The following is a 22,184-nucleotide window of genomic DNA, read 5'->3' as shown; positions in this document are numbered from 1 at the left end:
TCTGAGAGAATCAGTTCATGCATTGGCCAGCTTAGCACATAAAATACTAACAGTTATATTAAACTGCTTTAGTCTCTCCGTCTGTGTGAACATGAGTTGATTACAAGGGAAGAGAGTTCATTGAGATTGGAAAGAAACATTTCTAGCACCATAAGCACTCCCCCACTCATGGAGGCAACAGATCTCCAGGAAAGAATGAAGGTACTGCCTTTCTCCTGCCATTCAACTGTTTAGCCCCACTTCTCCGTGCACAACCCTCGTAAAACATTCCTCCCTGCCTGAGCTCCAGAAATTCCCAAAAAATCAACAGACTGTTTTAAGCTTTGCCATCATCTCTCCTTTTCTTACTGAGTTAGAGGTCAGGCAAATACATCACCTACTCTGCAGCTCTCCACAGTGGTGCTGCAGCCCATACCAGCACCCACTATTAGAGAGCAAATAAAATTACCAGCATTTTTTCAGAATCTTGTTCCTTTGCATTATAGTTTGCTCCATTACAGCCCTATACTAATTAAAAAGGTTGTGATCAAAACCAAAGTGTAATCTTCTGAAAAGGTTATGGCATTATGAAATTAAGGGAGCTACAGTTATATGCTCAATTACCCAGTTTCGTTATTTAAAAAAGCTATAGTGTGGCAAGAAACTCAATTCTTAATTATGACCTGTAGTAAACTACTTTATTGCATGTTCTAGATTTAAGGTCAAGCTAATTTACATTTTAAGTAACTCATTGTTTTTCACTTTAAACAAGTCCCAAGATTCTGGTGCAACCTTAGAGTTCCAAAAGTAACTAACTAGACAATTAAATTATTAATCTCAAAAAGTTCACATTCGTCTATAAACAAAAGACTATACACTCAAATCAAAACAATTTCTTTGCTCAAAATTTAAAGAGTACCATCCCCGCAAAAATACCCCAGTACAAGACTAAACCAACACAGAAGGACTTCTAGCAAAATGGAGAATAGCAAAATAGAGTTAAGTTTAGCTTTGTAAACTTACAGGTACTAAAGATGGAAGAATTGTTTAGATACAGAAGCTGAAAATTATGTTTGTTTGTATAAATTCTCGTGCTCTCAAAACACGTTCTTATTACCAATGATTCAGTCACAATATTTCTGCAAGTAAAACACCTGTAAATATCAAAAGGCTCTCTCCTTCAAAATTACTTTTTTCCATGTTTTTTTACTTTAACACTATGGTGCAATGTTTTTAGAAAACATTGAATTTTTATATTAGGAAACTGAAATTAGATAACCCCATGTGAAACTCCAATTTTCCATGGTTCCGTGCACATGAAAGAAATGAAAGAAGATTTTAAACTGTTCTGCAGTGCAGGAATTTCAAAGAAATGAGCTTTGTGGCCAGAAAAAGAAAGGCAAAGGGAACAAAGAAATTGGTAATAAGAGTGATCTTGAAAGGACACACAAGCACAATCTCTTCCAAGCCATCTCAATACGTACAAGTAGCCAGCTGAAATATTTAATAGCCCGGGCAACACCAGAGATCACAGAACAAGTGAGTTCCAAGGAGAGGAGAAAAAAAGTATAACAGCTTTTGTAAAAGAGCAGGTGTTTTCACGCAGATAAGAACAGTAATAGTAGAATTCTCCCTTATCTATTCATTTCCTGCAGTCCAGTGAATTACATCAAAACATAGATAATACTTTCCTAATGTTAAGTATCTCCACGCAGGAGTTACTCTTTCGCAGTCAAAGAAGAGTTAAGTGATTCTTGAAGCAATTATTGACACCCCACATGCTTTATCCAACTCTCTAAAATATGCACTGTCCTTCTTTGGTTATATTATCAGCCACTGGTTTCTGTAAAGCCTCCTCAAGGTCCTCTAATTTCAGAGCTACTTGGAGTGCACACAAAAGAAACACAGTATCAGGACTTTCAGTGACTCCCAATTCAACCAAGGAAATGCCACCAACAAGGGATGTATTTTCTCATAAGCCTGTCTGCCCATAATGGGAGATTTCTGGTACCAGGACTGTGTGGTTTGCAGACTTTTTAAAGTAAATTTTGTAATTTCACTTTAACCTCACACACCACCTTCGCAGTAGCTCTGTCACTGGCCACTGGTGTGCAGCTGAACTGCACTCTGAACTGCGAAGACCAAAGAAGCAGAACATACACTTCTCAACCCATTTTCCTCAAAGTACTTTTTGCATCATCTACCTGTACAACAGCTAGGAATTACTCAATAAACTGACTCTGCTAACGGTACACAGAGAAATGCCAGCCTTTGATGAACAACTGTTGGGTAGTTACTTGTGTGTTTTGGTTTTTGCCTGTTCTTGTTTGGTTTTGACTGAGATTAAAGGTCTTTACTGACAGGGATACATATATTCTTCTCTGTGCATAAAACATATAGTCCATTCATACATAACTTACCACTTATAATGACACATGCTTTGCCCTTCATCACACTTTCCAGCTTAATATACCCACCAACTCTGTCCGCAACTTTCAAAAGGTACAAACCCTCAGTGATTAATATACAATAGCAACTTATTTGTGTCAGTATTTCACTCTGTTTACAAATTTTACTTTAACTTACAATATCTATATTTTCCAGTACCCATTGTCCAACATCCACTAACATTGTACCATTTTTAAATACAATGAATTTGTGAAAGGAGAGAGGCATCATAAACTGCCTTTGGTTGAAGAAAGGAAAAGCTATGGGTATTCCTTTAGATGACAATGATGAAACTGAAATTACATGTTGTTTTTTTTTCCACTACTCCAAACGTGTCAGATGTCTTTGCTCCCTATTATCTAACTTTATTTTTTTCTCTTTTATACATATATATATATAAAAATACATGTGCCATCTAAATTCTTCAGTATCAGACAAAAATATTGCAATTGATATCTCAGCAAGAAGTTTTGTTGGAATTTATTAGTATAAATACTATCAATATTTTAAGCAGGTCAAGGGAAAGTTGTCTAAACGTAGGAGAAAGACATTTACTGGAAAAGAAATGCAGAAACTGCCTTGATATTTTAGTGCATGAAATGCTGCTATGCCAGCATACCACCAATTAGGGGAAAAGGTTAACAATAATTTTAGCTATTATGCGTGCTTTTGATACCAGCCATTATTTTGGCAATTCATAGTCTTAGTCTATACACTATAGACTATGGCCTATAGTGTAAGAAATGCTCACCTACTCTACACTGCTGTGTGAGAGGCTCAATGAACCTGGCTTTATACAAGAGTGGTTAGAGTCTGCTTCATAAATTTTCTCTCTCTCTAATGTTTTGTGGTCTGCATGAGAAATATACAGACATATATCTGAATATATGCAACAAAATAAACTATTGCAAAATGTATTTTGCAATTTTTTTCACTGGGATATTATTAAAGAAAATTATTTTGATTCTCAGCTTGTGGGATAACATCATAGTTGTACATAAACCAGCAGGCAGCTTTATGTAAATGCTAACCCTTTTCAAAATATCCTGTTTCAGAATAGCAAATATTAATGATATCCTAAATAGAAACTCCTTCTCCAGTTTTCTCTGAAGCATCAAGAGATTCAGCATGTCTAGTGTTCACTAACACAACACACGGAGAACCAGCCTTAGTGCTTCTACAGGCAACTGAGAGCAGTCTGTGATTCTGTGATGAACCATGCTGAATACAACCAGTTTTTCTAGGATCTTTTGTTTGCAAAGTGTAGTTATTCCAAGTGACAGAGCTGAAGAAATGTATTACAAAAAAGTTAGCCATAACTTCTCTCTGTTCCCTTTCATTTAAGAAAGGACCTTCAATACCAAGTAGAAATATTACCTTGCCTGCCCGCCTAAGAATATAATTTGTTATTAAGTTCCATATCCTGGCAAGGAAGATGGGCAATACATTGTGAATTGATCTGAACTCGCTCCATGAATGCTATGAGATTCATGGCTTTTAGATTCAAGTTGCGGCACCAAGAACCACAGGAGCCAAGACCCTTTTGAGAAAGCCTATCATGCTATTTTTTTATTATATGCAGTCCTTTGTAACAAAGAACTGGAAGACTGATCATCTTTAGTGAATTTAAAATGCTACCCTGCACTTTGGTAACCAAATCAGTAATAAAATATTCTTGCTTTATTTTGCTATCAAGTACTTTGTTCATATTTAATCATAGCCATTATTTCTATTGTGCTTACCCTCTGTAATTTTGTGTTATACAGAATGACAGTCATTTGAGCTAAAGCAATTGCTCACAATAATTTGTGTTTATTTTTATTGTGATTATTGTCATTCCAGCTCTCTCACTGCAAGAGCAGAGCAATCAAAGTTATGCACATACAGACCATTTAATATCTAAGCTGTTCTTTTCCTTGGGGTTCAACCACATACTAAAGAAAAACCAAAAGAAAACACTATGCAAAGAATGAAAAAGTAAATGAAAATAATAAGTTATCTTCTTATCCCTCTGATAATTGCCAATGAAAATTATAATAGTAACTTGAAAAAATAGCTATTTTATTTATTTTTGCATTGAACTATTAGACTTTTTTTTTGCCAAGGAATGGCTTTTAGACAGATATATTTATTTACCAGCATGTATTAATAAGAATCTGGATCCCACAGAGCTGAACCTGGGCTGAAGTCAGAGAACACTTTCTCTTCCACATATACTCTCTCTCACCCCAGTACATTCTTGTCAAAATACAGAGATCAGAACTGCACCAATACTTAAAGCTGTGGAAAGCCAAGTTTCATGTAGCAGCAAAAAAAGCTATACAGAGCTATAAAGAGATAGAGCCATTTCTAAAACATTTCTTTACTGTGAGGGTAGTGAGATACTGGAACTGCCCAGAGAAGCTGTGGCTGCCCCCTCCCTGGAAGTGTTCAAGGCCAGGTTGGATGGGGCTTTGAGCAACCTGGTCTAGTGGAAGGTGTCCGTGCCCATGGCAGGGGGGTTGGAACTAGGTGATCTTTAAGGTCCCTTCCAACCCAAAACATTCTATGATCTGTTCTATGAAAACACTGACTAATAGAAAGGTGCCTGGCAAGACCCAAAACACAAAAGGGTTCCGGTCCCTTTTCTTCTACTGAAAAAAGCTAACATTGCCAAGCAATTCACAGTTTCTCATAACACCACATCAGACTGTTGTACCCTCAGGAGGCAGATTAATTTATCACTGCTCCACAGTTTATTTGGCACAAAGCTGAATAAGAATTAGATCTAAGATATCCAGCTTAATAGAGCCACAAAAATGAATTATTTTAGTTTTCATTCATGATACTTTAACCTTTCCTTAACCTCAGCTAGCTGCCTTGCAATTTCTTTCTAGCTCATTAAATATTATTTTGGATCGAATTTGTTAAAAAAGTATAAAAAATTACTTCACTGTACAGACAGGCTTTAATTTAAGCAATGATATCCAAAATTATTACTGTTTTCCCAAGAGTGACAAATCTAGAATATGTGTTTCTGCAATCGAAACTCAGTCAGGTCTCTGAGCTGCACGTTAACTCTACTGGACATTTCCACAAAATACATAACTTCTAGATGGCAACCTTGAAACAAGATCAAAACTTTAAATCAAGCTCCACATACATTTAGAATGTATGCTTTTACATTTAACTGAATAGTAAATTCTTTTAGCCTAGTCTATACGTCTAAGCACCAGGTCTTAAAATTAAACTCTTACCATATTCTCAGTGGTGCACTTTGCAGCAAGTATTTGCAATCATTTTGCCTCCACATTCCAGGACGAAATACAGTCTGTAACTATCAAATAGGGATAATTAAAGGAAACATAAACCATGTAATTGCAGCTCTCTTAGCCAAACCACTTAAACTTCAGATCTGGAATATACTGTGTCAAGTTGATTACCTGTCACATAATAATGGCTCATTCCATGCATTTATACTAATAATCCTCTGGCTCCTTGTCTGATATTACAGATGAATTATGTCAGACAATTAAAATAAAGCATAAAAACAAGGGAAAGGCATACAAATAAAGATGAAAAAATAAAATAAATGCAGGAAAGTTACAAAACAAAATGCTTCTGGATACTGGATAAACAGTGGATACACACAGAACAAGAGACTAAGTGGCTTTTCCAACAAACAGCAAAAATGGAGGTAGAGATCTGAAAGGTCAAGGAGGATGCAATGAGCAAGATCATGGGCAGGTACTGGTACAATGAAAATGCAGTAGTTCACAGATATAGAGCTGAACTGTGCAGAAGAACGAAAATGTGGCTTCTGATCTTAATCCAGCAAAGACAGGGGGATCTAGTAAAGACTAAAGGCAGAAGCATGAGAAGACGACGGGAATTCTTCTAACCTAGAGGAAGAGAAGCAGCACTAGGAAGCAGGGAAGAGGAAAAGAGAGCTGGCAGTGTGAGACCATGATACAAGAGAACTGGATTTATTCCTAACAAAGGCAGCAGTCAGACTTTTTGCGGTATATCAAAAATCATGTCAACAGTAAGCAAGGGAATGAAAGTTGCCAATGGGAGAACAAAAATCTGAATACCTACCACATCACATACAACATAGTATATATGTGCTAGTTAAGCTACTGCAGAGCGTGACTTTCATTCTGTGTATCGTTATATTATACATGTATAATATGTACGTTTGCATATATTTTAAAAAATCATAGGATATAACTGTTAAAAATAGGTCTAGTAACTCCCAGGTGCATAAGTTGGAATCCTACTAGACTGACAACAGATTGTAGAGATGGAAGAGCAACCAAAGAGGTAATGACTAGCTCTGTAGATTTAGCCAGTGTTCCTCATCTGCCACACTCACAGAAGTGTTAAAAAGGCAAAAAGATGCACAGAGATGCCACTCTTCCCTGTTCTCAGAAACAGCAGCCTCCAGTAACTGGCCTAGATGAAACATTTCTCTGTCATTGAGGCACAAGTTAATCTGTTCAGATAACACGATTCAGAATACAGTATAATCAGTCACATAAATAAGACTTACCCAGAGAAAACCATAAATCAAATTTAAAAAAAAGGCTCTGCTATAATCCAATTTTCAATTAAAATATCATAATGCTTTTCCACAAGAATTCCTGCAGAGTTGTAAAATACATATTTAATGCAAACACTAAACTGTGGAAAGTAATAAGGTCTGTTTACTGGGAAATAATTACTGCCCTGGAATAGGATCAACTATTGCAGAGTACATAAATACATTGCTAAACTATTTGTTCTTACATTTTTTTCAAATACTAAAACATATGTCTCAAAAAGGAAAAGCAAGACAATTTTATGACAAAGTTATTTTAAACTATTTTTAAATTTTCTTATGACAAATCTTTCAAAATTTTCTATTTTTCACCTCAATCACATACTTTCTTCCTGTCCCATAACTACAAAAAAAATTTGGAAAACAGCTGCACTTCAAAATCTGAAATTATTCACAGAATCCAAATTAACACCTGAACAGAAGGAGGTCCAAACTACACAGCAGTAACTAAACAAAATATAAATAAAGCAGGACATGTTTTAACTTTTCAAGAATTTACTTCACAACCTTAACTTTCTGTATAAGGTTTTAAAAATATAATCATTTGCAAGTAATATCTTGTTTAGGTCCGTATCAGAGCCACTGTTAATGAAGCTCTGATGTCAGCTGAAGCAATGGACGAAAAGGAAGAACTAAACCAGCTGGCTTCATAAGGCTTTGATGAATACTAACATTAAACCATCCTGGTGGACTCTAAGGTTATTTCTGGAGCAGTGCTAGTTTCAGAAAGAAAATCCCCAATCCATTATTTCATACAACTTATATTCACAAGTTAACGTCTCAAGAAAAAACAGTAATAAGAAACACTTCTAGCACCATTCATATAATCCATAACATTTAATTATTAATCATAATCCATAGACATTTGGTATCCATATGTTAAAATCAGGTAAAAAAAAGGTTTAATCTTCATAATGTGAGAAAGAATTTAGTTATTATACGTACATAAAATGATGCCTACACTAACAGCAGTTCATGAGCCATAACTCAGAATGGCAGATCAAAAGAAAGAAATCATAATCAGAATATAACCCTGATATTAAGAGATCCATTCTTCTTGCAAAGATACTCAGACAGGTTAGAAGAACCTGGATTTCACATATCTATTTCTCACGCTGTATTGGGTTTGCGTGGCAAGGTTTTGGTAGCAGGGGGGCTACAGGGGTGGCTTCTGTGAGAAGCTGCTAGAAGCTTCCCCAATGTCCAACAGAGCCAATGCCAGCTGGCTTCAAGATGGACCCACCGCTGGCCAAGGCCGAGCCCATCAGCAATCGTGGTAGTGCCTCTGGGATAATCATATTTAAGAAGGGGGGAAAAAACCTGCTGCACAACAGCAGCCAGAAGAGAAGAGTGAGAATATGTGAGAGGAACAACTGTGCAGACACCAAGGTCAGTGAAGAAGGAGGGGGAGGAGGTGCTCCAGGCACCAGAGCAGAGATTCCCCTGAAGCCTGTGGTGAAGACCATGGTGAGGCAGGCTGTGCCCCTGCAGCCCATGGATGCTAACGGTGGAGCAGATATCCACCTGCAGCCCGTGGAGGACCCCATGCCAGAGCAGGTGGATGCCCGAAGGAGGATGTGACCCTGTGGGAAGCCTGCACTGGAGCAGGGGAAGAGTGTGCAGGCTCCTGGCAGGACCTATGGACCCATGAAGAGAGGAGCCCACGCTGGAGCAGGTTTGTTGGCAGGACTTGTGACCCCATGGGGGACCTACGCTGGAGCAGTCTGTTCCTGAAGGACTGCACCCCATGGAAGGGACCCACGCTGGAGCAGTTTGCAAAGAACTGCAGCCCGTGGAAAGGACCCACATTGGAGAAGTTCGTGGAGGTAGAGAAGGAGGTAGAGAAATCAGGAGTGAAGTTGAGCCCGGGAAGACGGGAGGGGTGGGGGGAAAGTGTTTTAAGATTTGGTCTTATTTCTCATTATCCTACTCTCATTTGATTGGCAATAAATTAAACTAATTTCCCCAAGTCGAGTCTGTTTTGCCCGTGACAGTAATCGCTGAGTGATTTCCCTGTCCTCATCTCAACCCACGAGCCTTTCATTATCTTTTCTCTCCCCTGTCCAGGTGAGGACAGGAGTGACAGAGCGGTTTGGTGGACAGCTGGTCTCCAGTCAGGGTCAACCCACCACACATGTCTAAACATATATCTCAAAGCAATACAATGATGCTTGTTCTCGTCTCTCAACTTAAAAGCACAGCACAGGTGCACATCAGCAACCCACATCCAAGAAAAAAATATACAAACCCACACAGGGGGAAAAAAAAAAAAATAATTAATTAAATATTTCATTTTATTCCTTTGACAATTCATAAACAATTATTTTGTGTTTAAGCCCACTTCAAGGGGCCTGTTAATGGTCCACACAAATATTCTAAATCCCATCTGGAATTTTTTCAAATCACGAAGTTAACTATTCAATTTATCTGTCATTAATATTACACTTTAAAATGAACAAACTCTTATTAAAAAAATTCTGTGTCTAATAACTGATACACAAACAACTTCTACATAAATGATTATCACTTAATGCTAAAAGTATGTATTAACTTCTATATAGGTCTTAAAATTCTTTCATGTTACCTCTGCTGCAGCTATTCTAAGTGAGTATTTTATTGGCACAATGCCATTAAACAGTGTAAGATATCTGGTAAACATCATGTTCTCTTGTGTCTAATTGTTCAGCATCAAGAACTGTTCATCCCTAAAACTAGGCACAGTTGAAGTGGGGAAATATTTAGACAAGCATAACTGATAAGTTCAACTGAATAATGCATTTATTCTCTTGGTAAAATTACACGCTAAGCTCAGGCTAATATTTTTTTTAATGGAAAGCAGCTCACTAACAGCTCAGTTTACGCTCAGCTGGATCAGCCATTCAATTAAATTTGTTTCATTTCAAGCTAACAATCAAAACAGCTGACAATTCAACTGATATCTCCACACCCACATTCAAATGTAATTTTTCTTAATTTTCATTTTAAATGAAATGAAAGGAGCACCATGGCTGCAGGAATACAGCCCTAAATTAAGCCATTAAAAAAACCCCCTATATTTCTTGTGTGGATGAAAGTTACTATTAACTCTGGTTTTCTCCATTGTATTTGCTGATGCTCTTCAGCAGCTTTTACCAATTCACAAAAAAAATTCTTTCACTACTATCTTGAAACTAATAAATCAAATGCAACTTATTCTTTAAAAAATAAAGTACTGCTTAAATTGTTCTTTTCTATTTTATTCCTTTACTTCTTCATGGATTTGCTGCCACCATTCAGATGAAAATGATTTTCACAATACTTCATTTTTTTTAATTCTTCCAACACCTCCAGCAAGCACAATTTAATTTTAGTGCCCTTCTGGCAGAAGACGTGAGTAAGCATTTGCTAGATAGTAAATGAGAAATTTACATTCTACTAGAAACTTATATTCTTGCCCCATCCTAAATTTTCTAACCACAATTCTCACTGAGAGGCATCAATAGAAGTGAATATGTTTGATGCTATTTAGTATCAATATTGACTAATGCTTGGCAATTGAAGCTGATGATCTCCAGATCTCCTCTCAATCTCCACGTGCTCCGCATATTTGGAAGCTGTTAACACAGGAGAATTAACTGTTTAAGCTCCACAAAACCTCTCCAAACTCTCCCCTTCCAGAATTACCATGATCTCAGTGCCAGGTAAGCAGGGAAGAGTAAAGAAAACTCTCATGATATAATGGCAGCTCATTTCAAGCAATGCGCTAAACAGGACTCATTTGGGGAGAAGGTTTTTTTCTTTTCTCCCAGAAAAACTGGTCTCAAAAGATAAAAGTAAAATTTATACTGTTCTATGTAAAGATATAAACGAAGCTTTTAAAAATTCATCCAGGATGGTCCAGTTCCTTCAGAAGCAAACTCAAAAGCTTCACTCAAATGGTTAATCCCAATGTGCAGCAGCCACAACCCCATCACATAACAGGCTCATCTAAGGGCTGAACCACAGGCACAGTGCCCAACCTGTATCCAAACAGATGCAGCAAACACCGATCCAAACTATTTTTGTGATATGTGTTTTAAAGACATAAAATCAGGGTAAATATTTTTAGCATAATAAAAATTCCACCCTGACAAATATTTCAAAGCACTGAAGTTATCTGACGTTCAAATACCACAAACACTAAGTAAAATCTGGGAGAAAAATAAATGAAAAGCATTTACACTTCAAATAAAAATGCATATGCAACAGTAACAGAACCTACTGAAACCACAGATAGATAGATTTTCTGTGCTCTTATGTCTTCCAAGGAGTGTCTCTGACTGTTACAATGTTCTGAACTGACCCACCAAAGGACAAAGCTGGTAAATGATCAGGCAGAGGCTGCAATGCAGGCAGCTGCTGGACATCCTTAGGCACATACCTGGAGGGCTCCTGTAGTGATGAACTTCCAAGCACGACCCGAGGGCAGCCAGCAAGTGTCCACACAACACTGCACCTCCATATCTGTTTTCAGTGCTTTCCAAATCCTATGGCGGCTCTTGTCCCATTCCCTCTGTTTGTATGTGTTCCTAATTTCTAACTCTGCCCCCCACAGTGATGCTTAGTCCAGCTTTCAATCATATTTCTGCTTAGCTAGCTACAAGACTATCTCCCACTTGCTTTCAACAACTACCAAATCCAGTCTCCAGCTCTACTCTAGACTTTCAACACAAGCCTAGCTCATGCCTCCAGTCAGTGCACAAGGTTCTCATCCAAGCTGGTAAAACAACAGTTTATGTTATGATTTATTAAGTATGGTGTGATATTCCAACTTGCTACACCACACATGGTGAAATCCAAGCAAAGATGAAGAGATATAGGTGTCTTGCAAATAAAATGGAGAGAAGCGTTCAATACCCTATGAATAAGAAACTCCCCCTCTCCCTCCTTTTTCTTAAAATTCAAAAGTATGTGACTTGCATTTTTACCCATGCAATACTAAGATGCTATTTTAACACTAAACTCAATTGGAAAAAGGGAGAAAAGCAGTAGGGAACAAGGTGTGTCAACTCATTTGCACTCACTGGTTCCTTGTTCAAAAAGTACAAACAAGGGGCTATAACCAAAGGAAAAGTATGCTTTTGCCAGTCTAGCACCCTCCCAGCAAAATACTCCTTAGTATTTGCTTTTATCTTGAATAATAGTATGTCAGAGCCTTGAACAAGCTGCTAAGAACAGATGTGACATTTCAGACAGCTGTTGTGAACATTATTCTTAAATCTATTTGGAACTGCCTTTCCAATATGATAAAAAACAATCCTTTGAACAGCTTTAACTACCAATTCTTGTCTAGAAAAAGAGTCCACGTGATCTCACTGCTCCTTGGGAACTGCTCAGTGAGCCAAGACGGACCTACTCCAAGAGCGACAACCACCCAGCCCAGCTATGTTGGGTACGCTCCTCCCCTGCCCCTAGCTTGAAGGTTTGGCTCAGACTGGTGGGATTAGGGGTCAAGTGTATTTTTCATGGCACACTTCAGATAAAGTCTCTTTTGTGAAACACTAGCACAGAAGTCAGAAATCTAAAAATACATAATATACTTGTGATCATCCTCCTGCAATGCTAAGTGTCCAAAAGTCAGCAAGTAAATAATGAAAAACCATACGCAAGGCATATGGGTTTTTTTGGACACATGTTACATCTCCAGTCATTTGTCAAGTTCTTACTTAAAACAAACCTTACAAGAGAAAACAAACAAAAAAAAACAAACCCACTCCAGGGTGTGCTTTTTCCCAGCAAAGTTTCTGATATACTGCAACAATAAAACAATGACCTCATTGATTTTTATTTGAGAAATGCAAAAATAACTGATTTTTCAAGTCTTCTCTTAATAATCTAACGTGTTATTAGTGACACAGCTGAAGTTTCTCTTTTTAGAGAATTCTTTTCAAGCAGGCAGAGTCCCTTTAATCAGTGAATGACCTCTGAATGGTCCAGACATTACAACATATTCTGTCACTGATACCAAAACCACTTCATTTTTAAAACTCAATTTAAAAGGTTTTGGGTTTTTTTTCCCTAATAAAGAAACATTTTTGTGAATCATTTTAGGAACCATGGTCTGCACCTAGTGAAAGTGAAGCACTATTTAAATCAGTTCTGGTTTACAACCAATGCTTCAATGAAAAATGACAAGCAGAAGATGAGTGTAAGTATGGGAGTTTAAACACACAATTGTTGGTGAAAAAGTATTATAGATACTGCAGGCACAGAATTTGTAGAAACTATTTGGAAAAAAATGAAATGACAATTAGGATAAACATATCACACAACAGCCTGGCAAATAAACATTTAAGAGCAAACTTTTAGTTTTACTTTTCTGTGTCTTGAAGCAAACAATTTAATACTCTCAAATATCCCAGTAACACCTGTAAAACTTCACCAGGTCTACTTTAGAGATTTGCATCACAAATTAGTTTCAATGGCACAAACCTGGTCCAATTTTACTACACACATTTTTTTAAAGGAAATAAAGATATAGCATTCACTTTATACTGAATCATTTTAAAGTATTTATTATGCCTTCAGAAAAGAAAGACCATTAGCTGCTGTTTTATAATGAAAAAAAAAATCTGAAAAAAAACACAATGCACAATTGCATGAAAACAACAAGAAGAAAGAATACATGTCAACATACCTCTTCGAAAAAGGAACCCACCACAATTCACGGTGGATTAGATTCTTCCTGTCGCAATTCACCCAACTGTCGTTAATTACACCCAATGGGCAACTGCTCCCTTTTCAAGTCCTGCTGACAAGGTACCCCACCTCTGATTTGCTTCCATTTCTTCTTACCTTTTACAGACTCCTTTTCCAGGTTTTAAAGCTAATTCTCTTTCTTCTTCTACTTCCTTTTCCTGGAGATCGTTCCCCAGTTTTGCCTTCCCAGACTACCCCGTAATTACAAAGCTCCATCATAAAATTGAGAAAAAAAAACGCCTAAGGCTGAATATCATGGAGTCATTTATAATTCTGTGAAGTCAAACAGGCAAATGTGCTTTTAAACCTATTCACCACAGGCTCTTCTCATCAGACATATCTCTGAAAGCATCTTTTTCACCTATAAACTCTCAAAACCTTCAGCTGTAAACAACAGTTTGGATCTAGAAGAATTCTAGCTTTTCAAACGTATTGTGGTATCATTACCAGGGCAGGTTATGAGGGGCACATAAAGCGCAATAGAGAATGAGTGGAAGTGAAGGGTCTCATGACACCAAGATATGGTTGAGACTGGAGAGTTTACTGGGGTCCTGGAGAGACATGGGAAAAGTGTTTTGGACCCTGAAGCACTTTGATCTAGATGTCTCACAGGTATTACAAGACCTATTCAACTATCTTCAATCTTAAAATCTGAACAGGGTCACTACACACCATGAACACTTGAAGCAGAACACAGGGTATACAGTGCTTCAGGAGATTTGCACTTCATTCTTCAAGAAAGCTTTTCACATTTGGGGTTTTTTTTAAATTTCACATAGCGGATGTACTTTCAGAGCAGCAAGTTATTAGATCAATGGTATTGCCCTTTGCTTACTGAAGTAACTAAATTGGACCAACATTAAACTGTTTCTCTCAACAGGCTTGAACTTAAGAAGGTCTCACTGGATGTTCAAGTTCTCTTTGACAATACACAATTTTAGCTGTCATCCAGCACATCATTAGCCACTGGATCAGTACCCACCAAGAGAACAGACCCAACAAAAACTAAACTCTACTTTTTCATCAATATTTCCCCCTCTAAAAAACAGGTTTAGCATTTTTTGCTTGTTTGGCAGTTTTGATTTTTTTAAGGTAAACAGCTCATTTCAGTACAAATTATGGAGTCAAGAAGCCAGCTTTGTACTGGAAACAATTTTTTTAACATTTTTAAGAAAACTTCCTATGCTATTCAGCATTTTTGATGGGAGCTGCTGGGAAACTAAACTTCCTCCTCAGTTCATGATCTTCAGGATTATTGATTCCTGGATGAGACCATGCTCACCATTCAATGAGCACTTACTACTAGTGTTTATGGTACGTAGACTAGCAGTGAGGAAGGCAGGGACACAGTAGGGAAGATGGGAAGAGTAGGGGACAAGTGAGGAAAAAAAAAAGCAGTAACAGACACTGAGGGCAGAGGTACAAAACTACTCTGGAGCATTATCATCTAAAATAAGTGGTCCTCCACGAACACTCTGACCAGGCATCTGTGTTTGCCAGTGCTGTTTTATGGATACAGAGCAGCTCACCTTAGGCTTAATCCTCAGACAAAACAGAAAAAAGGATTTCTCCACAAGCAGCATGTATTGCAGATCTCATAGAGAAACACTGACGTGAACCAGCAGTGTGGGTCTATTACTTAAAAACCTATATTCTAAGTAAGTTATTTTCAAGTTGGCAGCTTTAGAGCATTATTGGCAAAAGATATGGTTGTCAAATAATTGGGCACATCTACTAAAAAAAGTGTGGTTAAAATACAAATACAACATTACATTCACTTGTTCATGAAAATCAAAATGTACTGAATCATTGAATCAAAATTTCAGGTTTGCTAGCCTCCAGAAAAATAAATAACAAAACATGTATTTAAATAGGTAGGCTCCAACAATGTGTAATAGCAAGCTGCTTTACGGATGTTCTGAACATACTTACAGGTTGAGCAGACTAATAGTGCTCTCGCCACAAGCTCACTGAGTAACTTCCACTTCTGCGCCACTTTGGAGGTGACAGCTGGAATGAGGATCTCCGCAGGGACGTAGTACTGAATTGAATAGGTCACAAAAATCCCAAAGGAGTACAGAATTTTTACAGACTGATACAACCTGTTCAAAACATTTACATATGTTCATGTCAATGGCAAACTTCATTAAAAAACTAGCTTGCTAATTTTTTTTCTTTTAAAGAATTTTCTATCATATGACATCTCAGAATTCATTAATAGCTAAGCAAGCAAACCCCCACATTTTCTATTAGATCTAGATTCTTTGCCTCCTACATAAATTCATAGTATTTAACAAGATTTACAGCTATTGAAATATAACCTGTTCAGTGCTTTTTTCTTCCCCTTCACTTCAACGTTTACAAAAACCCCCACAGCTGTTAAGTTGTTAACTAAAAAGACTGGTAAAATGACTATAATTTTTTTCCCTAAGACTAGTTTTGGTTAACAACAGTGTTTTTTTTTCTAAACTTGCACATCAAAACAAAGCATGGTAAATACAATAACTCCCTCCAAACAGAAGGAAGATGTAGACAGAAAGACTGTCTTTTCAGAGCAATACATTCAAATTTTACCTCTGACGCGTGCAGTGCCAGGGTTTTTCTACTTACTCTGAGAACTCCCTGCACATGAGATAACACGACCAAATCAACACTAGGTCAGCCTCCGTGAAATTAAAAATCAGCTCAAATCCCACAAAGCTGTATTTAGAGTTCCCAAGACCTCCCAAACCCAGGAGTGTTCAGTGACTGTGTCCCAGCTCCACAGTGGGGGAAAATAAAAAGAAGAAATCCAATGCTACCACACACTCTCCAGCATCCCAGTCTCTCCGCGAACTGTGGTTCTGTGCCTACAGGCTTGCTTTGAGCCAGAATGTGATTTAGTGAGTCCTTAAGTAGTAGGCTGAGGGCCACGATGAAAGAAAGCAGCCACTACTCATTTCAAAAGCTAAGCCAATACACAGTCAGTGATCAACTTTATACTAATTGTATTAATTTATTATACTAACACAATTTACTATACTAATAAAAGCCATATTACATGTACAGGATTTCATCCCTCTCTTGCTAAATTATTTGTTTAACAGAGAAGCTGCAATAATGGGCAAAACAATATAACAGAGGTATTTTAATGTGTGGGAAAACAAAAATTCAAGCAATCCTGTTTGTGTTTCTTAATGAAGATGAAAATTGATCATGCACTATCATTTTGACAATCAGTCTTTGCCATCAGGTAAGGACTGATCAAACACAAAATGGAGTATCAGGTTGTTAACACAATTAAAAAAAAAAACAACTTAGTAGCATAAGCACTAATAGAAAAATGAAGATCTATTTGAAGATGAATAGCTGTAATTGTGGTCTAACCAGTGAAGTCTCCATTTAAGAGCAGTGTGGTGATTTTGTGTGAGAAAATCTTAGAGTAAGTCTTTTTTGCCAGACAGCTTTGACGCCCTTCCTGCATATCAGTTATTGCTTCCCAAACTATACGCACTCAGGAGGGCCACAGTTCCAGTTTTCAGAGCCAAACTAGTCATTCTGTTATAGAAAACTAAATGTTACACAGATTATCATAGAATCATAGAATTGTTTTGGTTGGAAAGGACCTTTAAGATCCAAGTCCAACCACTAACCTAGCATTGCCAAGTCCACCACCAAATTATGTTCTGTTCTGGTCTAATACCTTGCTATGAAGTTCTCCAACAGAATACAAAGAGGTGCAAAAATTAGTAATAGTTATGGTGATGATGATCATGATCAACTGAAGGAAAAGTGCAAAAACATACAGTGTGTTAGGCTCTTTCATGAGTGGTAGCAGGATTCTGTCTGATGCTCAAAGTATCTTTATGGCCACATGGCACTAAGGCTATATATTTATATATATATATATGTATTGCCAGTAAACAAAAAGATAACATCAGCTGCTTGCAGCAGCTATAACTGCCTATGAAACTGCAGAAGATAAGTATACTGCCAAAATATGTACCCAAAAAAACTCACAAAAAGATCAGCATCATGCAATCATAAATCAATAAACTTAAAGAAGAGCAGGTTATACAGCAGGCAGTTATTTGGGAAAAGGAAATTCCAAACTCACATCAAATATAATCCGCACACATCGATAAACCTGTCACAGTGGCAGTAAACATTGGCCATTTTAAAGACCAAAGCCAGTATCTTCCAGATTTCTGCATATTTACAAAGTGTTCCTAAAAAGGCTTAACACCTTGGGAAGAAGCCATCTCAGGAAATTTTATTTATTAAAACTGGAAGGAGTACCTTCAAGGCTAGAAAATATCCATAACCAAATTCACTTGCTGTCCACACCCTCCTCTTCAAAAGCGCTGGGTACAGAACGCTGTTAAATTACTGTGCCACGTCGAAAAGGAGTAACACCCAACAAGTTAAGCGTAGGGTTGTGTCAGATACGAGGTGACGGAAGTGTAAGTAATGGCCCTGACATTTACAGTCAGTAATGATGGGAAAAAGACACTGTTTTGTACCTGAATTTCACAGGGTTTATAGCAACACAAAGGAGCACCAAGTTCTACCGCTCCAAATTGTGCCAACCTTAAGCCAGTGGTGTATTGGCATTACTAAAAAAGGAAATTGGAAGAAGACAGTACGCTCGTGGAGAAAAGAGTTCATTTTGATGTTAGTTCTTTCCTAACATACAGGACTAGAGCTGCTGTAACTAGACAAACATTTTAGGGATCAAGATAATTTGAAGGTTTTTTTAAGAGACTGTGTATTTTGTTGAAAAGTTACTTTAGGATGGTTTTAAATTATGTGCCAGACAAAGACAAGCTGCTCTCTTGCACCACTCCAAGAATTCCACTACATAAAAAGCAAAATAATCAGACTGGTAAAAGGCACAAGCTGCATTTTAAGAAGAGGGAAGAATTTCTATTCTCATTAATCTCTTTCCATTCTAGTGTTATTCCACCATGCACATCACCAAAGTATAGATAAAAACGTTTAGAGAATGCAACATAGTGGACAGTTTCTTTATAACAATATAAATCTCAGCTACATTTAACTTCTTTCAGCCTAAATTGGTTCAAAATATTCTTTAGTATTCCAAAAATATTAACTGACTTTAGATCACCCAGCTTTCATCTTTATGTATTTTTTTCAGACCTGTGCAGAACTAGAAAATTCTGTCCTCTAAAGGAAAAGGATATCGGTATTTATCAGAAGAAAGTGTCACATCAAAGGTGAAGAAAAAAATCAAAGAAAAAAGTTCAGATCTACCCTCATATAAACTATATCTCAGTGGAAAATATATTAGAAGTGGTGTGAGGTTTAGGTATAAAAGAAGGAAGATATTTTTTAAAAAAATAAATGCCTGAACAGGTTTGCAGTCTAACTTCAATATAATTTTGCATGGACTTACACATCTTGTTTCCTTACATGTACTGGAAAAAAAACATATATTGACACTATCTTGCGAAATTTTACATAACAAATACCTTTTTTTTCAAGATAGTTAAAGTTTTTTAGATATCACAGTTGTAGGATTGTTTTTGCTTTCATGATCTGTTTGCAGGTTTTCTTACATCTCCAGCTTTTTGTAATCAAAATGTCTGCAGATCTACTCCAAGAAAAGGTCTCAGAAAAATTATTTTGAGAACCTTTGTTAAGTTCTCCAAAAGCCAGAGTAAACATTGAAAAAAATTTAGTGTTGTGCTGATTTTGGCTTGGATAGAGCTAATTTTCTGGATAGTAGCTGGTATGGGGCTGTGTTTTGGATTTGTGCTGAAAACAGTGTTGACAACACAGGGGTGTTTTCATTATTGCTGAGCAGTGCTTACACAGAGCCAAGGCCTCTTCTGCTCCTCACACCACCCCACCAGCGAGTAGGCTGGGGGTGCACAAGGAGTTGGGAGGGGACACAGCCAGGACAGCTGACCCCAACTGACCAAAGGGCTATTCCACACCATATGATGTCATGCTCAGCATATATAGCTGGGGGAAGAAAGAGGAATGGGGAAATGTTTGGAGTGATGGCGTTTGTCTTCCCAAGTCACCGTTACATGTGATGGAGCCCTGCTGTCCTGGAGATGGCTGAACACCTGCCTGCTGATGGGAAGTAGTGAATGAATTCCTTGTTTTGCTTTGCTTTTGCTTTACCTATTAAACTGTCTTTATCTCAACCCATGAGTTTTCTCACTTTCAGTCTCCTGGTTCTCTCCCCCATCCCACTGGGGGGAGTGACTGAGCGGCTGGGTGGGGCTTAGCTGCTGGCTGGGGTTAAACCACGTTAAGCATGGACACTTTTACCACTTTTACTTGTGGCTGAAAAAACAAGAAACACAGTAGTATCCATGCCACAAACAGTTCTAATTTTAGATGCATTCTTATTCATGCTGCATAAAATACAAGCATTTGTCATATGTCTGCTTACAGTCCACTGACAGAAGTTACGAGTCTCTTGGTATGATTCTGTTTCTAAGAATGCACGTAAGAACACGATCAAAGCTTTTGGGTAAAGTTTTGGTTCATTTGTCATTGGGTGTTGTGTGTTCACAAGTGAGAGAGGAAATATTTCTCATAAACAACCCTTGCTAACAGAAGATGACACTAGGCAGACCAAAGCACTGAATACTTTTTTTGCTTCAGTCCTCAAAAACAGGTCCAACTGCAACCAGAAAGCAAAGGCAACTTGCAACAGTAAGAAAACAAAAAACAGTGGCAACAATAGGGAAAGAACAAATTGGGCCCTTGTCTCTCTATCTCCCAAAGCCTGGCAGGGGTGACTCAAAGTGTTCTCCCTTTGAATATCATAGCCTGTATCTGTATTAGTAAATAAAATCAGGCCAGGACTGCTTTTGGCCCCTCATCCTAAGGCCAAATGGCACAGCGTGGCAAAATTTGTAACCATACAGCTCAGCTCTTTCCCACCACAAAAGGATGCCTCCATCATCCTTCCTTCAACATTTTGAAGGAAGTGTTGAACACACAGTCAGTAATGGTTTTGGTACACTGGAGTGGTTTTGAGCAGAAGAATACAGCTGATGAACTTGAATAGTCCTTTCAGCCCATTTTTATGTGCTTCTCATCTCACATCTGCAAGACAGTTCGTCAAGTTTTCGATTTTCTACAATACCAAAAGACTGCTAACAAAAAAATTAGCTTTTTGATTAGCTGAACAAATATACAGAAGGAATTAAAAGTGTATTATGGGGAAAAAAGAAAAATACACTTTGACTAACAGGTCCTAAATTATTTGTATCAAAGATTTGACCCTCACTTTACACAGCTCGATAAAGCCACAAAGGCATATTCAGAGTGACAGAAAAACTATTACATCACTTTACACGGGGACATAATGGTGTAGCTAGTATAGGACCCACAGCTTTTGCAACACACTTCTTTCTGATTGCTGAGCAGCTTTAAGAAATTTAGAGGGAAAACAAAGAGTCACATTTCTATCAGTTCTGCATCACTGTCCAGATTCCATAAGCTTAGATGGATTTTAGTTGGTTGACAAAAAGAAAACCTGACCAGCTACCCCCTATTAGCCTTTAATCCTCAGGCTTCAAATCATCCTAAAACTTTACAAAATTTTAAATCTTGAATTTAATTTTCTTTTATTTTAAAGAGATTGGAAAACAGGATTCAAAGCTTTAATTACACAGTAGTTGAAAGTGTCTCCATTACACTAATTATTTTTCTAGCTCTACAAGGATCCGAATTTTTCAAATTAGGAAACAATTTTTATATTATTAAAGTGATTTTACTAGCACTTCGTTATTATATTCCAACCAGACAAAGATGGTTCCTTAGGCTACCTTTTAAAAAATGTCTAAATCATTCATATGTGCTAGAAGAAGTTAATAAAAGTCTGCCTCTCTTCAAGGTACATTTTTGATTTTGTTGTACCTCTTTTAAGGGGAAAAAATTGGGAACTAGTGTAACAAAACTTGTATATCAATACAGCTAGGGCAAATATGGCATTAGTTATGTCAAGCTTCCACTTGAACTAGTATCATGTAACCTCTTTTTGAACTTGGAATAATCTATAATATTTTGTATGGTAGTTAATCTTTGGGGTTCCTGGTAAATGAGTTGTTGCACAAAGACTATCACATATATCTTAACGAAGAACAGACAGCGGAAAGAACCTTCAGCCTCAAGAAGATGAAACTCCAATCAAGGACAAAGAAGAATTCTTTTACGATTAGGGTAAGAGACACTGGCACAGGTTGCCCAAAGAAGCTGTGGATGCCCCCTCCCTGGCAGTGTTTAAGGCCAGACTGGATGGGGCTTTGAGCAACCTGGTCTAGTGGAAGGTGTCCCTGCCTGTGGCAGGGGGGTTGGAACTAGATGATCTTTAAGGTCCCTTCCAACCCAAACCAGTTTATCATTCTATGAGACCCCAACAAAGGACACCACTGCTTATAAAAACTTGTCCACTCCTTGCATTTCTCTAGTTCAATCCAGCCACTTACTGGCTTCT

General features: G+C 37.6%; 1 protein-coding gene across 1 annotated transcript in view; it reads right to left on the bottom strand.

The window, feature by feature from the left end:
• Positions 1-22,184, bottom strand: part of SLC36A4 (solute carrier family 36 member 4) — a 68,451-nt gene that overhangs the window by 22,310 nt on the left and 23,957 nt on the right. The window contains exon 9 of the mRNA XM_068425418.1: positions 15,656-15,825. Within this exon, the coding sequence (XP_068281519.1) occupies positions 15,656-15,825 (170 nt within the window). The remainder of the gene's footprint in view (positions 1-15,655; positions 15,826-22,184) is intronic.

Source organism: Nyctibius grandis, chromosome 2 (genome assembly GCF_013368605.1).
Source record: "Nyctibius grandis isolate bNycGra1 chromosome 2, bNycGra1.pri, whole genome shotgun sequence".
NCBI lineage: Eukaryota > Metazoa > Chordata > Aves > Nyctibiiformes > Nyctibiidae > Nyctibius > Nyctibius grandis.
Note: the sequence above shows the minus strand (reverse complement) of the source record. Positions and strands in the feature narration are given on the sequence as shown.